Source organism: Plasmodium reichenowi, chromosome 14 (genome assembly GCF_001601855.1).
Source record: "Plasmodium reichenowi strain SY57 chromosome 14, whole genome shotgun sequence".
Lineage (NCBI taxonomy): Eukaryota > Apicomplexa > Aconoidasida > Haemosporida > Plasmodiidae > Plasmodium > Plasmodium reichenowi.
This window is the reverse complement of record NC_033659.1, coordinates 350903-370369: the sequence shown is the minus strand read 5'-3', so window position 1 is coordinate 370369 and position 19467 is coordinate 350903. Positions and strand designations below refer to the sequence as shown.

Here is a 19467-nt window from a genome sequence, read left to right as displayed (position 1 = left end):
AAATATGATAATAAAGAAATAAAAAAAAGAATAAAAAAAAAAAAAAAAACTCATTATATTTTTCCACTTTTTTGTTTTTTTAAATATATCTTTTCTTCTTTTTCTTTTGGAAATATTATATAAATTAAGATATCTTTACTTTCTTATTTTCACACATTTAAAAAAAAATTGAATTATATGAGCAATAAATTTTTAAATATATATTATTATATGTTCTTTATTTTTTTATGTACATGACAAAGAGGTCTGAATCAAAAAATTGAAATAATTTACATATAGCAAATAAATATATGAATATATACATTTTACATATATATTATATTTGGTATATTTTATATATATATATATATATATATATATATATATATATATATTATATAATTTTTTTCATATAAGCCAAATTATTTATATTTTATTATATTCTTATGTTAACAAACTTATATGAGAACATTTTCTTAATAAGGACGAAATTATAGAACATTGATTATATTAATTGTTACATATATGAATGTAAGCATAAATATAAATAAAAAAAAAAAATAAAATAAATAAATAAATAAAATAAATATACATATATATTTATATTTATGTTATTTTATTTTTATTTTTTTATTTATCTTTCTATAAAAGCTTACATGCTATTAGGGGTCGTATTTCATTTTACTCTATTTTGATTTTATTTTAACTCATTTGTTTAATTTATGAATTACGATGTATCCTTAAAAAATATGAAAAGAAGAAAGTATTACTTTCTTTGTTTTTGTAAAATTTATATCATTTTTATGTCAATATATAATATATCATGAAAACATACATAAATATATATATATATATTTTTTTTATATAACATTTATACGGATAAATGCTTAAAAGATTCATTCCATAAAATATGAATACATTATAGCATTAAATTATATTTACATCTTATAACATAATATTTTATATATATATATATATATATATATAATTTAAAAAAAAAAAGATTACATAAAATTTACAGCCTATTTTTTGTATGCGCCCAAAATGAAGAACATGAGAAATGATCGTCTATCCGGTACTCCTTGGGATAATGTAAAAACGTTAAAAAATTGTCAAGTAGATTTATTATGTTCTTATGATTTACACAAAGGAGTAGAACATAAACTAATATCATTCGCTTTAAATTTATTGTGCGTAAGTAAAAAGTATGAACTAATATTTATTAGCTACGGTCAATATATTTATGTTTATGAAATGAATAAGTTTATAAATAATAGTCATTTTTTTATGGATAAAAATGAAAATAATAAATATAAATTTCAATATTATTTTAATAATGAAGAAATTAAAAAAAATAATTCCGTTTTTAAAAATATGAATAAAATATCATATATATATGAAGAATTGAAAAAAGAATTTTACTTAAAAAAGATGAATATACCATGTCCTTCTTTAATACTTTCTCCACATTTATATTCTAAAGGATATGTTAATATAAAATGTGAAGAAAATGAAGCAATGAATAAAAGTATATTAATTTCAGTTGGATGGTCAGAAGATACTAATGTATATTATGTCGAAAAAATTGTTGAATCTATTAATACAAAACAGAAAATAAAAAATGTTTTGGAAAATAATATATATGATTTTTTTCAAAAATATGAAAATATTTATAATGACGAATATATTACATCTCCCCTTTTTTCCAATATTTCCAAGGATCCGTATTATTTTTTAAAAAAGTTAAAAATTGACGAACACCATTTTCTACTTAATATTTTATATAATTATAATAATAATAATAATAATAATAATAATAATAATAATTATAATTATAATAATGATAGTATTATTCAACCATATAATAATCATTATTTGAATTCTAAGTCGAAGAATAAGTTAGACACACTTATGTGTAACCCCTTTATCATAAATGAAGAATATTTAGCTAATTACTCCAACGATATTGTTGATATGATTAAATTTTCAAAAATTAGTAACTATTTTGATTATTCAAAAAATAAAATTAAAGAAAAGAGGAATATGCTATTTTATAAATATCATGAAAATAGGAAAAGGAAAGCCTTATCCTTAGTATCTAAAGAAAAGAAAAAAAAGAAGAAGAAAAAAAAAAAATTAGACAATTCTAATGATAAAATAGATCAAATTATAAATGTTGAAACAATTAATAATTTTCCTAATAATATAGAACATACTGATCAAAATAATAAAATATATGATATTCATGACGGTGATATTATGGATCCAAATAGTGATGACGACATTATTAATCACATACAAAATGATATTGTTAATAATGACCATCTTGGTGATGGTAATATGAACCATGTTAATAACTCCAATGAGCGAAAAAAGAAAAAAAAAGTAAACATTATGGAAAATCATACATATAATGAGAAAGAAAAGAAGCGACAAAAAATTGATATTTTAAAAATAAAAAAAAACAACATGTATAATGAAGATATTTCTAAAACCAGTCACACGAGTGTACTGAAAATGGAAAACGATAAAATGTATAATGGAATGGATGAAACCCATAGGGAAAAAAAAAAAGAAAAATGTATAAAGAGAAAAAAACAAAAATGCAAGTTTAGGATTAGTGATATTTATAGTAGTCTTGAGAGTGAAGAGGAGGAATTAGAAGAAGAATTGAGAGATGAAGAAAAACATGATGAAAAACATAATGAAAATAAAAATAATGATAAAAATAATATATCATGTAAGGATTTGAAAAACTCAAAAATGAAGAAAAGGAAAAAAATAAGAATTAAAAGAAATTACAAAAGTACATATAAAAAACTACATTGTAACAATTATTTAGATTATGGTGAAAAAGAAATAGACCAATTAGATTTTTATAATAAACTTCGTAAGAAGGTTTATATAGGATATAATTTAAGAAATAATTTAGAACTAAATGAAAAAAATGATTATATAAATACATTCAGAATGAAAAATCATTTTATAAATGAATATATGAAATCATCTTCGGATGATGAAATAAATGATAATAATATTAATGAAGAGAATTTTTCATTAAATTTAAATGATACTAATATGGATATGATTGATAGGAAAGAGGAGAAGAATAGGTTCTATACTCGAGATTATTCTTCTAGCGATACTTCAAATTATTATCCTATCCATAGTCATGATGATAATTACTATGATAGTTATCACAACGTTAATACTTATAATCTTCATCGTAAAAAGTATCATTATAAGCCATTTGAAAATATAAAAAAATTTAAAAACAAAAATCCATATTTTTATCCTCAAAGAAAGTATGAAATACATGTTAAAGAATATAAAGGTAAGAATAAAAAAAGACAACTAAAACGTTTAAATAAAAATATAAAAAATTATATGTTATATACAAAACAACTTAATAAATTAAAAGAAGAGAGAAAAGCATTTATTAATTTCTGTAAATCATATATAAAAAATAAATATTATAATGATTATAGTAGACGATTAGAAACTTTTTTGGATCCATATAATAAAATAAAGTATCATAATATATGGAAAGGTTTTAATATCTTTACATTTAATTTATTTAATGTTGATTATAATGATAAAATTTTGAAATCCGTACAAATATATATACAACCAGATATTGTATTTAATAATAAAATGTATATAAAATCAGATACTTCTACATGGGCCATATCATTTAATTTCAAAAAAAATTTACTAGCCATTGGATCAAATACGCATAATATACATATATATAATTTGAACAATTTTTATTATTTTAGAAAAAGATATGATTATGATGAAGCAATAGATTATTTTAGAAATATGTTTATACATAATAATATAAGAGTAGGAGAACTCTTTGAAAACGACAAAGGTTGTGCATTTTTATATGAAGATATATATTATAGAAATGTTTCTCAAAATAATTCACCTAATGATAATAATAGAGTACAGGATTATAATGAAAAAGAACAAAATATATTACATGAATATATTGAAACGAAAGAAAACAAAATGAAAAATAAAAATTTATCTCATGACTGTAGAAAAGGAAAGAAATCTGTATTACCAGCAGATAATATAATAAGTAATATTCTTATAAGAAAAACTACAATTCCTGTTGATTTATCACTTTTTTTTATTTTTAGAAAAGAATATTTGAAATCTGTACTTATAACAATATCACAAAATTTTCCAGTAGATTCTCTGCTCTTAATTTTAAAACAAGCATACATAGGAAAGGAATTTTATAACATACAATGGGATATATATTATAATATGAAGAAATTTATGTTGAAAATTAAAAAGATGTATTCTAACATATTTCTTAGAAGATGTAATGTTCCTTTAAATTTATTTCATAGTAATACACTACAAGTAAATTCTCATAATTTGCTAAAAAATGGGTATATAAAATCTTTATATCAATATTTTCTTTTGTATTCCCATTATGAAGATGCGTATAATAAATATAATATTACAAACGAACAGATAAAAAAAGGAAAAAAGAACAATATAAGAAAAAAAAAATTGAAAACCTTATTAAACACATATCATGGTATGAATAAAAATTCATTGAATGTTATATGTAAGAAATATGATAATCTTCGTATGTATGCTGAACATGCAAAGGATTTTTTATCACAATATATATATAATAATAAAAGCAAGAATGATAATGAATTAATTTTATTTAATGATGATTTATTTATACAAAATAGTAGTGATGAAGAAATTATGAATGATAACAATATAATATATACAAAATATAAAAATTATAGTTTATTAAGAATAGAAAAATGTTATGCAGACTATGCATTTTCTAAATTATGTCGTATGAATAATAATAATAATAATAATATTAATAAAGTTTCTTCTTTTTTTGAAAAAAAATGTTTATTTAGCCGCTCTTATATATATTGTTATAGAAAAGCTAACATCGTTTTAAAAAAAATTTCTAATTGTTTTAGAAATTTTATTAAAGCAAGACATAATAATAATTTTTCTTTTAAACATCAATTATTTTCAAATGATGATGCAATATTTATAATTCAATTTGGAAACGAAATAAAAAAGAAGAAAAAAAAGAAAGTATGTAAAATATCGAGAAATTATAAACAGGCTCCCTTAAAATATATCAAAGAATTAAAAAGGGTAATTAAATATATACAAATTAATAATATGTCACCAAATGATTTACGTTTATGTTCAAGAAATTATATAAATATAAATAATAATGAAAAAGAATTTTACAAAAATAAAATATTAGTAATTTGTGAATTAAGAGATCATAATAATAATTTGTTAGATATTATACATTTATCAAATGGTTTGAAAGAAGAATATAGTGATTTATTAGAAGCGAATGCATCGTATAAATTATTAAATTATCAGGGTTTTTCCCGTTCCATTGAATATGATGATGATAATGTAGATGATGATAATGTAGATGATGATAATGTAGATGATGATAATGTAGATGCTGATAATGGAGATGCCGATAATGTAGATGCTGATAATGGAGATGCCGATAATGTAGATGCTGATAATGTAGATGTTGATAATGTAGATGTTGATAATGGAGATACCGATAATGCAAATGTTGATAATGCAAATGTTGATAATGTTGTAAATGTTGATAATGTTGTAAATGTTGATAATGTAGATGTTAATAATGAAGGTGATAATAATATTAGTGTTAATAATGTTGATGCTCTTTATAATATTGGTGTTCATGATGATGACGATGATGATGACGATGATGATGATGATGACGATGATGATGACGATTATGATGATGACGACTATGATGATGACGACGATGATGATGATGACGATGATAATTACAAACGAAAAAATAATTTCCGAATATTTAAAAGAAGGTACTTAAATAAAAACAATTATCTTTTAGAAAAAAAAAGAAAGGAACTAACAAGTACGAGTTTAATGAAGGAAAATCATCTAAGTGGAATTATAAATAATACTATAGATATGGAAATGAATTATATGACATATTATAAAGGACATATGAATAAATTAAAAAAAGATAAAAGGAGAAGTAATAAGGATATATTTGTAAGAAACTATAACACATCATATGATATTAATGATGAATCTTTCTCTTATTCATCCTTATCATGTTCTTCATCATCATTTTCTTATGATGATAACAATATGATGGATAATAATTTACCTTATAAAACAAATTATTCATTTGTCAATATCCCTATTGCTCATGGAGTACCATATACTAATACACCATTAAATAATAGTTCTTTACAAAGACATAATACAATTTTAAGAAATCGAATAAATTCTAGTATGGAAAATAGTAGTAATAATAATAATAATAATAATACTATACCTAGTACTCAACATTTTAGACTTTTCATTAATAATCCTTTATCAAACAATTTAACTGCTGTAGAAAGTAATGTACCTAATCGTAGAAGTAATAGTGTAGGCCATAATTTGTATACATATATAAATAATATGTTATATAATCCTAATAATACCTTGAATTTTAATAGAGATATGAATGTAGTTAATATGATGGGACGTACCTGTGACATAAGTCGTATAGGAAATACAAGAAATACGAATGCTCAGAATTATCAAAATAATATGGATAATAGCAATGCCGATTGTAATAATGAAAACCAGACCATGAATGAACAAAATGAAGGATATTATTTAAATGTTGAAGTTATTCCTGGATCAATGCCCTTACAAGATAATGTTCAAAATGGTCAAGATGTAAATGTTCAAAATGGTCAAGATGTAAATGTTCAAAATGGTCAAGATGTAAATGTTCAAAATGGTCAAGATGTAAATGTTCAAAATGGTCAAGATGTAAATGTTCAAAATGGTCAAGATGTAAATGTTCAAAATGGTCAAGATGTAAATGATCAAAATAACAAAGATTTAAATGATCAAAATAATAAAGATATAAATGATCAAAATGATAAAGATGTAAATGATCAAAATAATAAAGATATAAATGATCAAAATGAACTTCATGCCAATGTTGTAAGTTCAAATGCTCAAAACACCAATACTGATAATTCAAATAATAATATTATTAATGACCTTATAAATATAAGACACACAAATGAACAAAATAATGTTAACAATATGAACCAAAATAATAATAATAATAATTCGGATAATATAAATATGATTAGTAATATTAGTAATGAGATGCGAAATGTTCCTAATACCAATCGTCAACCTTTAGATATTGAATACCGATTTTTAGATATGATATATAATAATATTTTAAATTCAAGGAATGAACGAAGAAATATAACTACTTCCTTAAATACAAGAAATACACCGTTTAATAGAAATAATGTTATTATAGCACGAAGAAATAATTTATCAAATATTCCAACGCAGGATATATCAGAAGACATGATACGTAATATGATAGCGATTAGCATTGGAAATATGGATATATTAAATGAAAAAAAAACCTTAAATAATTTTGAAAAAGGAATTGCTAAAAATTCCAATTCAAAAATTAATAAAAAAAGAATGATATTTAATTTAATTCCTTTGAATTGGAAAAATGTTTGTACAAAAAAGAAATACAATGTTAAGATTAAATATATTTATACCTTGTCTGAATGTGCCGATAAAATATTACAGAAGTATAAAAAGAATGATCAACTGGATTTGGATTTTGTTGTTATATGTGAGGGGTTATATGAACAAAGTATGCAAAATACACAAAAGGGAAATGAAAATAAGATACAAGATGATATAAGAGGAGAGAATAAAATAGAAAATGATGAAATGAAAGACCACAAAAAAGATTATAATATAATAGAAAATGATGAAATGAAAGACCACAAAATAGATGATAATATAAAAAAAAATGATGAATTGAAAGACCACAAAATAGATGATAATATAAAACAAAATGATGAATTGAAAGACCACAAAATAGATGATAATATAAAACAAAATGATGAAATGAAAGACCACAATATAGATGATAATATAAAACAAAATGATGAAATGAAAGACCACAATATAGATGATAATATAAACGAAAATGATAATATCAAAGAAGAACAAAATTTAGAACCTCAAAGAACACTTATAAAAATTAATAAAGAAGATGATATAAAGGATGATAAAAAAAAAAATGAAGAATTTCAACAAAATATAGAAGAATATTTTTGTAGCAAAAATAATGAATCATCCGAGAATAATTTAAATAATTCATATGCATGTTCCATGGAACTAAATAATAATAAGACAAATGATAATAATTGTATATATGATGAAAATATTAGATATAATGAAACGGAAAAGGAAAATATAAAAAATACCATACCAGGAAAAGAGAACCAAATAAATACAATAATGTTAGATAAAGAATATAATAATAGTATAATTGAGAATAAGGAAAATATTTCATCTAAATCTAGTACATATGATATGTATGATTCTTATTCTATTTCTTCAAATGGTTCTTCTGACAGTAATTTGTCTAGTGATATGAATGAATTTAATTTTTTTTCATCGAGTGAAGAATGTTCGGAATGTGAATATAATACTTTGTGCTTACATAATAGTAGTAATATAAATTCCTATTCAGTATATAAATTTTTAAAAAAGGATAATTCTATATTGTTTGTTAATAATTGTAATGTAAAGATTAAAGGAGGTGAAGGAATTATAAAAGAATACCGTTTAAAAGGGTATAAGGGGAATAAAAATATTAACATAAAAAATATGCATTCTCGTAATAAAAATAAAAAATATAATAGAAAAACTAAACTTATACCTTTAAAAATAAATGATATGAAATACAAATATATAGTAAATGAAAGTAATGATATATTTATTTCTGAACCTGTTTTTAGTATAAAATCGAAATATCTTGAAAAAATTTTATTACAAGAAGGTTATTACAAATTTGAAGAAAATGAAATGAATGAAATTAAATATGTAAATGAAAGAATAACCAAAGGAGATACATATATAAATACCAAAGATATAATAACTTCATTTAATTCGGACGAAAAAAAGGATCAAAACATTTATTGTAGTAATATGAAATATAATGAAGGAAAGAATAATATTAATGAGAATACAAATGAGAATGTTAATTCATGTAATAGTCTTGTTAATATGAAAAATTTTGGAGATGAAAAAAAAGAAATGATTGATATAAGTGTATTACCAAAAAAAATATTCAATTATAATATAAGTGCATTTATACAATATATGAGTAAGAAAGTATGCAATTATTTATTTGATGAACATCATTTGAAATATTTTAATAATGTTAGTAAAAAGAAACGAAATTTCTTTATAGATAACGTATATAAAAAGAAAAATATATATGAAGGTACCAAATGGAATAGTGATATTTATTGGACATTATCAAATGTGAGTTTTTATACAGCTGATTGGTATGATATATTGTATAGATTATTTTTTGATGCATCCTCTAGATTTTATGAAATGTTATTAAAACATCATACTCATAATATTCCTTGTATTAAATTTTCTCCTGATGATAATTTCTTGTTATCTTGTTCGGTTGATAAAAGTATAAGTTTATGGTATCCTAATAATGTGAAGAATGATAAACTAGAAAATAATTATAATATTTATGATAATTTGTTTCCATATTATAAAAATGAAAAAAAAAAAAATTCTAAAAAAATGACAAAACATAATAAAACTTCCTCTTCTTATAATGATAACTTTAATCATATTTTTCAACTATTAGATGGTTCATATGAAACTTATGATATTTTTATGGATGATAATAATTTGATGTGTAATAACATAATCGAAATGAATATAAACAAAAACATAGTGAAGGTGAAAAATCAAATGAAAAAGAAAAAGAAATGTAGTTTTGAAAAATTATATAACGAAACCAAAAGGTGGTATATAAATAAAGAGAAAGAATTAGTTGAACAGAAAAGAAGTAATATATTATGTAAACAACAATTAAAACATATGGGTTGGAGTGGAGATTTTATTATAAAAAAGAATGTTAAAAAAATGGATTTCTTTGTAGATATATTTTTTAATACTCCTTCAAACATATATAAAGATAATTTTATTTGTTCACAATATTTTCCTTACACGAATAAACCTTTAAATAACTTTTTAAACATTTTTGAAAAATATTCATTATTTGAACTCTTTAAATTATCCTTTTTGAATATCCAAAGAAAAGATCAAAAAATTGGGAACATACCATATAATACAAACATTAGTAACTTGGTCAATTATCTTTTAAAAATGAATAGTAAAAAGTTGAAGTATATGAAAGAAAACAATATTGATAATATCGTAAATCTCTTAACTGAAGGAGAGTTGTGTATTAATAGAAAAAATAAAGCAAATAATGAAAAGGTAGGGGGAAAAGATTATATGAATAATGAACACAAAGAAGAAAGAAGGAAGGATAAAAGGAAAATCTTAAAACGGATTTATGTAGCTATGAAATACGCGTGTAGACATATGTTAAAAAAATATCTTTTATTTAAACCTAATAATTATAAAGAAAAAAATTATAATACAAAAAAAAATATGATATCATCAGAAGAAATATTTTTAAATAATAATAAGGTACCCTTATTAACAGATTATGATTTTAATTTTTCGAGTGATACTGATGATGAACATATATGTTATAAAAAAAAAAATAAAAGCAAAGATATTAATAATAATAAATTACCAGATTCATTTACCTATGAACACAACGATTTAAAAAAAAAATTTCATAATTTACATTATCAACAAAATATCTCAGATGAAGAAAAGAGTTCTTCTTCAAATGATGAATTTTCCTCATCATCTTTTCATTATATAAGTAGTAGTACGAGAACATATAGGGAAGGTAAAAATCTTAGTAAAGATATAAACGAATCTGATGAAGAATATATAAAAAAGAAAAAAATTAAAGAATCCTTATTTTATAAATATATAAATAAAATAAGACGTGAATTTAATTCAAATTATGTATTATATAGAAATGAAAAAAATGTTATGTTAAAAAATAAATGGATGTACTTTTTACAAAAATTATTAAATCAATATGTACACATGAAATGTTTTAAAAAGGTTTATGCACATATTAAAAATAAATTATTACTAAATGCTATAAGGAAATATAAAAAACACAATAGTCATAAGTTGTATTTTAATTTTCATGTAACTACAAATTATAAGGAATCCAAAATATTAAAGGAAGTACTTAAAAATTATTCAACATATTTTGATAAAACGAAGAAAACAAAAATTGACAATAATAAAAATGATTATAACATGGTTAACAAAAAATTCAAGTCCTATTTAAGGTTAATAAAAAAAGAAAAACTTTTTAAAAAAAAAGCACGAGGAGAACAAAAATTAAATAATCAAAATGTATTTGAACGATTATGTGAACATATTAATAATAATAATAATAATAATAATAGTAATAGTAAGAGTAATAATTGTGATAATAATAATTATTGCTATAATGATGATAGAGGATATACCCTTATATTAAAAAATAATGTTTCAAATTTTCACAATATTATACATAATATAATAAATATATCAAATCATAATAAAATAATTAAACATTGTAAATATTTAAAAAAATACCATCGACATGATAATAATCAAAATATTCGTTTATGCAAGAAAAAAAATTCAAAAAATCATGAAAACAACCATATGGAAGAATATAATTTGTATAGAGAAAAATTATGTACTGATCATGAAAAAAAAAAAAAAAATAATAATACATTTAATAATATGTTCAATGATTTCAATAAGGATATAAGAAAGGGTATTACCTTTTATTCAACATCAGATTCATTAAATTCTGATATAAATGAGTTTTCGTATAAAGGAAAAGTAAAAAGAATGATTAAAAGAAAAAAGAAAATAAAAAAATTATATGTATCATTATCATCAAAAAAAGAAAAAACAAATTTGTATAATAATAATAATAATAATAATATGGAAGACACGTTTATGATTAAAAAAGATAATATTTATATTGGTAAGAAAAAGATAGGGGATAATAATCATTCATATAGAAATGTAACATTACATAAACATGATGAAAAAAATAATAATATTAATTATAATAGATTCCATTCTTTTAATAATGTAAGATGCTTGAAAAAGGAAAATATTAAAGAAAATATTTTAATGAAAGAAAATAAAAAATTTAACATATGTTTCTTAAATTTAAATAAAGGTAATTATCAAATTAATTATTTTTCCAATATTGGTATAATGAAAAAATTTTATAAATTTTGTGGTAAAGGATTAATTCTGGTGAATGTACAATATATAAAAAATGATACTGAAAAAGGAAAAAAAGAAAATATACATATTAAAAATAATATAAAGAATCTTAATGTAAAAGAAAATGTAGATGTTTTGAATAAAAGACATAAAAAAAATATCATTTTTCAAACAGACATATATATATGTAGTACATATAAGGGTAATAAAAATATAAAAAAAAAGAAATCCAGAACTATCATTTTTATAATAAAAGTGAAAGTAGAAGAACTAAAAATATACTTATGGAGAAAGAAAATATTTGAAGAGAAATATATCCATAATTCTTTTTATATTCATGCGAAAGTTGTACAAATAATTTATTTCCTTACCTTACAAAATTGTAAAATATATTCATCACACAATAATATTAATAATAATAATAATAATAATAATAATAATAATAATAATAATAACAATAATAATAATAAAAAGAATCAAACAGAAATTCTTAATATTCATAACTACAATGTTAATTATAATATGGATTACTCAAATATTGATGAAAAGAGCAAACAAAAATTACTTAAATATTATTTATCAAATGACGAATATATGTTTTTTCAATTTTTAACATCAAATCTGTTCGAAAAAAATAATAGGCATAAAAATATAAAGCCAAAAGAAATATATAAAAACATAATAAAAATCAGAAATTATATATTTAATGTAAAGGAAGATGATAAATATGAACAATATATGAATCTATTATCAACCTGTGATGAAACAAATACAGAAATTTTTAAAGATCTATATAATCAATGTAGAAATAATAAATATCAAAATATATCTTTTAATATATTCTTTTCATTGTTATCAAATTATAAAAAAAATATACTTATGCTTAATATATCTACTTTAAGATTTTTATATTCACATATGAAAAGTGAATATACCATTAATACGAATCAAGAAAAAAAATCCCAAAAGAAAAAAAAAAGTTCCAAAAAAAAAAAAAAACACAAAAAAAACATATGTTGTATAAATAAAGATAATTATATTTATAATAACATTATAAATAAAGAACAAAAAAAAGAATTGAATAAATATTTAATAATATCTGCAGATAAATGCAACATATATCTATTGAAATTTAAATTTACAAAAATCACTAGGAATTTATTTACTACCAAATTTCTTCCTTTATCTATTCAGAAAATACCAAAAGAAGAATATGAAACTTTTAAACAAGCATTTGCAACATCCCGTATTAGTTTGTTAAAAATTATATATGAAAGATCATGTATAATACTGGCCAATCAATATAGTAATAAAATATTTATTTATTTTGTGCAAAAATGTATGTATACAAATACGTACTTTTTAATACCATATTTTATTCTTCCATTATATACTTTGTCTATAGGGAAAAAACTTACTCCGGTAAGAAAAAAAATAAAATAAAATAAAATAAAATAAAAAAAAAATAATATAAAATATAATATATAATATATAAAATTTAAATGAACATATTTAAATAGATACATATATATATTTTGTGTATATATAAATTTTTTTTTTTTTTTTTTTTTTTTTGATAGAATTTTAATAGGGATAAATTAAATTGTCATAAGAAATATATAATAAATAACGTAAATTATAATTTGAAAAGATTATTAGATGGTAAATCATTAGAAGAATCGAAAGATAATGATTTTTTTATTGCAGGGCTTGATGTCATTTATGTTAATAAAAGGGATAATACATTTGAATTGACGGTTTATGTACTTTTATTAAGTAACATTATTTTTTGTTACAAAGTAAATTTTGAATATTACTAAAAGGGAGTATATCTATGTATGCCTATTTATTTTATATCATTTTCCATGTTTTTTTTTTTTTTTTTTTTTTTTTTTTTTTTTTGTCTTTTTTTCAATTGGAAACATTGTAAAATAAAACATAAATATATATATATATATATATATATATATATTTAAAATAATATGAATAGTTCGGATATAATATAATTCTGTATTTTTTTAAAATATATTCAAAATAAGATAATAAAAACATATATATATATTATATATATATATATATATATATATATATATACATTTTAATGTAATATGTCAAAAAACGAGGGGAACAAAAATGCTTAATAAAAATTATGTATAAAATTAAAAAGGCAATAAACTTTACTTGTTATTAAAAATAGCAATATATATTAAAATAATAATTTAAATTTTTTTCAATATTATATACGAAAAATTAAAAATGACATATAATTAAAAACAAATAATTAAAAATTAATAAAAATAAAAACATAAAGTTTATGTATATATTTATATATAATAAAAGATATCTTAATAAATAATACGTTTATAATTTACAAGTTAAATGATTCGTTTTCGTATCAAGACAAGATGATATAAATATGTATATATATATATATATATATATATATATATATATATATATTTATTTATTTATTTATTTATTCATTTGTATAAAATTCCTGAACATAACTTATTGCCATATTTATTCAAGCGATCTTTCAACTTTTTCTTTGATGCTAACACAAATGCAAGAAATAAAGGATTGGACTTAAATGGTCTCGAAGTAAATTCAGGATGAAATTGAACACCTACATAAAAATCTAAATTTTTAATTTCACAAATTTCCATTCTGACACTATGTATATCTTTAGCTACAAATGTTAATCCGACAGCTTCTAATAAGGGTACATACTTAGGATTTATTTCATATCTATGTCTATGTCTTTCATATATATATAATTCTTCGTCGTATGCCTTATATGTTAAAGAATCTTTATCTATAATTTTTGATTGTTTCACACCTAGACGCATGGTACCTCCCTTATTATCATCACCTTTAAATTCACTCATAGATATAATTACATTATTATTATCTATTTCTTCTATACTTTTGTAATAACTTTCTATACCTATAAGTTTAATTTTCTCTTTTATTGATTCTTCAGATAATTTTTTAGGAATATCTCCTATACATTTTTCTCTTAATATAAGTGATTGACTTTTTAAATATTCCTTTCCATCAAACATAGGGTCTGTGTCATCATACGTATTTTTATCTGTCATATATGTATCTTGGTATTTTGAATAAATATTATTCTCTATATTTATATCATCATTTATAATAGCTGTTGATATATTATCATCAAAATGGATTTCCTTTTTCATATTGTTTATATTATCATGTTTTTGACGTTCTGTATAACTAGCCAATTCTTTCTGATTATGACTTGAATCAGTTTTAATCGAAATACAAGATGCAGTTGTATCTTGACTACAGATCTCATTTATATGAACACTCGTTTTATTTACATTTTCTACATTTTCTAAATTTATTATATTTTCTTTTTTTTCTTTTTTGTCTTTTTTTTCTTTTTCGTTATAAGTACAATTAGTCACATTTGGATTTTTTTTTGCATGTTGATTATTCTCATTATTATTATCAGCATGTGCCATATTATTTTCTTGTGATGTATATTGCATTTCTGTTGTATCCTCAAATTCCTCCGAATTTGCATTCACATTTAAATATTCTCGCGCTACATCTATAACAGCTATTTGCATTCCTAAGCATATTCCTAAATAGGGTATATTATGTAAACGGCAATATTTTGAAGATAAATATTTTCCTTCGATACCTCTTGTACCAAATCCTCCAGGTACTAAAACTCCATCCACAGATTTTAATGTTTCCCAAGCCTTTTCATATTTTATTCTTCTTTTTTTATCATAATCTTCATCAGAAGTGGTATCATCTACAAATATTATTTTTTCTGTACTACTGTTTTCATGGAAATTTTCATAGGAGTATTTCCTTGCTTTTTTTTTCCAGTCCATATTTTTTTTTTGCTTTTTTTGTTTTAAAGACAAATGGCTACTATTAATATACTTAATAACTAATTTAAATCCACATTCTAAACATGCATGTACTAAAGAAGAGATAATAGATAAATAAGTATCATTAGATGCTGTGTATTTCCCTACAATACCTATAACAACTTGTTCGCTCGATGATTCATATCTATCCGCGAGTTGTTTCCATATATTAAATGAATAAGGAGATATTTGTAATTTATTATTTAATACAACGTTTTCTAGATTTAACTTTTTTAATACATTCATACAAACATTTTGTTTATCTAAAATTAATGGTACTTTATATACATTGGATGTATCATGTAATGATATAACGTGTTCATTTTTAACTTGTGAAAATAAAGCTATTTTCTTAATAGCTTCTTCTGTTAATGGTTCTTCACATCTACAAAAAATAAAATCTGGTTTTAATCCTGCTTCTCTTAATATTTTTACACTATGTTGTGTAGGTTTAGTTTTCTGTTCCCTTAGATTTCCAGTAATAGGTACATAAGATAGATGACATAGACATACATCATCATTATTTAAATTATTTATTAATTGTTGTAGGGCTTCTAAATATACAGCTGATTCAATATCACCAACAGTACCACCAACTTCTATTAGGCACATACAAGGGATTTTATTAAAAGAATCGATATTATATTCTTTTTTCATTTTCTTAATATTTTCATCAATAACATCTTTTATCCATTTTTGGATAGCATCCGTTACATGTGGTACTACTTGTACCGTTTTACCTAAGTATTCACCTTTTCTTTCTTTTTTTATAACTTCTTCATATATTTTTCCTGATGTAATATTATTCTTGTAAGTTAATCTTATATTTAAAAATCGCTCATAATTTCCTAAATCTAAATCAACTTCACCCCCATCTTCTAATACATAAACTTCTCCATGTTCATATGGAGACATAGTTCCTGCATCAATGTTTAAATATGGATCAATCTTTATTGTTGTTAATAAAATGTTCTTTGTTAACAATAATACAGCCATACTACTCATAGCTGTTCCTTTACCAAGTCCACTCATATTACCTCCGGTCACAATGATGTATTTTGTTATAGGTTTTTCATCATCTACACTATCCATTGTAACAACAAAATTTAATAAATATAAATAAGTATATCTATATAGTGGATATATATATATATATATATATATATATATATATATATATATATATTTATATTTATTTATTTATTTATTTTTATATGTATCTTATTTTGTGTACGTGTGTAGTACATATAACATGTGCATATATTTTGTTAATTTCTTTAATTTATCTTTTTCTTTTTTTTTTGGTGTATTTATATTATATATAATTTTATAAATAATTATTATGTACACAATATGTATACATATATATATATATATATATATATATATATATATGTTAAAATATTTGTTTTGAATCAAATTAATATAAATTCATATATAGAAAAAAAAAAAGAAAAGAAAAGAAAAACATAAATATATATTATATATTATATATATTATATATATATATTAATTTGTATGTAATATAAAATATATAAATAAATTAATCCCTTTATATAGAAAAGGTTGCTAATATAATATATATATATATATGTATGCACTTTAATTTTATAAGGTGATATAATTTCGTACAATAAGTTATTATATTATTTAATTTTATTTTTCTCCATTTACATTGTGAAGTACTAAAAAAAAATGTAGAATCGACATAAGCTATTATAAATATGTGAAATATTTAATATAATATAAATATATAAGTATTTTGTAAATATTTACATATAATTAATTATGTATAAATAAATATAAATATATATATATATATATATATATTATATGTAAAATGTATAATATAGTTTTGTATAAATTGTAAAGAATGCAGATGATATCGAAATAAATATAGAAACTAATTTTTTTTATTGTGAAATTATAAAAAGTTTACATTTTCATAAATTGTTATTTTAATTAGATATTTTACAAAAAGCATAAAATAATCAAAATAAATAAAAAGAGAAAAAACAACTGATGTTATTTAAATATAATAAATAAATAATGCATATCTATTTTTTTTTTTTAAATAAATCAATAGGTAGTTATATATATATATATATATATATATATATATATATATAATAATAATAATATATTTATATATTACATCATAAAATTACATAAAAATGTAAAAAATAAAACATATAATATTTAAATAATAATATTTATATATATACAATGTGATAAAATATTATATGCTTTATTTTTTTATAATAATTAGAAAATTAATAGGTTGGTTTATATATATATATATATATATATATATTTTTTTTTTTTTTTTTTCATAATTTTCTTTATATATTATATAATTTTATTATATATATATTTTTTCTATTGATATATACATAAATATAATAACATGATACCACTTCTTTTTTATATAGGGTAGAGATTTATTATGAAAAAAAAAAAAGAACGCAAGATGAGTATATTTTAAATATACTTTTATTATATATATATATATATATATATATAATGTTTATATGAATTATATATATATATATATTTTATTTGTATAAAGTAGCAATAAAAAAAATATTTATAATATATATATATAATATATATAATATTATATTATGTCATTTTATTATTTTACTTAGAAGTGATTTTAAAATATTAATATAATAATATATATTATTTTTTTTCTTATTACTTATATGCAATGTTTTCATTACATTATCTTCTAATTAATATATTTAAAAAGTAAATAATATAGTTTTCCTTTTTTTTTTTTCTTTTTTCCCTTTAAAAATAGGCTATAAATTTATAGATATTTTTATATGTTATTTGCTTATATATATATAATATAATACACCCATATAAATATATATATTATACATATTTATAATAAAAATGTAGGAAAATAAAATTAATATATAAATATATGGAAAAAAAAAAAAAAAAAAAAAAAAATATAGATGAATAATCTTTTTATATTTGTGATTTTATATTCAATCAAATTGAAAAAAAATATATATAAAAAGAAAATAGATGAATTCCCAGTTTTTTTTTTTTTTTTTTTTTTTTTTTATCATTTTTATTAATTTCATATGTTATTTTTTGTATATACAAATTTATTTTATTTTTTACAAATGAGAAAAGTAGAAAAGAAAAAATAAAAACGAAGAATAAAGCAATTATTAATTAAAGCATGAATAAATATATAAAACGATATTTTATTATATATAATATGTATATAACTTGAATTAAAATTGTTCACAAAAAAAAAAATATAATATATATATGT

At 20.0% G+C, this 19467-nt stretch overlaps 2 protein-coding genes across 2 annotated transcripts; one reads left to right on the top strand and one right to left on the bottom strand.

Moving 5' to 3' along the window:
* Positions 1-1023: 1023 nt before the first annotated feature.
* PRSY57_1409600 (hypothetical protein) lies at positions 1024-14081 on the top strand (the record flags this gene model as incomplete). Its single annotated transcript, XM_020115262.1, has 2 exons — positions 1024-13683; positions 13842-14081. The coding sequence occupies 2 exons, from the start codon at positions 1024-1026 to the stop codon at positions 14079-14081; spliced, it is 12900 nt and encodes a 4299-aa protein (XP_019969919.1).
* A 660-nt stretch (positions 14082-14741) lies between these two features.
* PRSY57_1409500 (cytidine triphosphate synthetase) lies at positions 14742-17264 on the bottom strand (the record flags this gene model as incomplete). Its single annotated transcript, XM_012909712.2, has 1 exon — positions 14742-17264. The coding sequence occupies one exon, from the start codon at positions 17262-17264 to the stop codon at positions 14742-14744; it is 2523 nt and encodes an 840-aa protein (XP_012765166.2).
* Positions 17265-19467: the final 2203 nt, after the last annotated feature.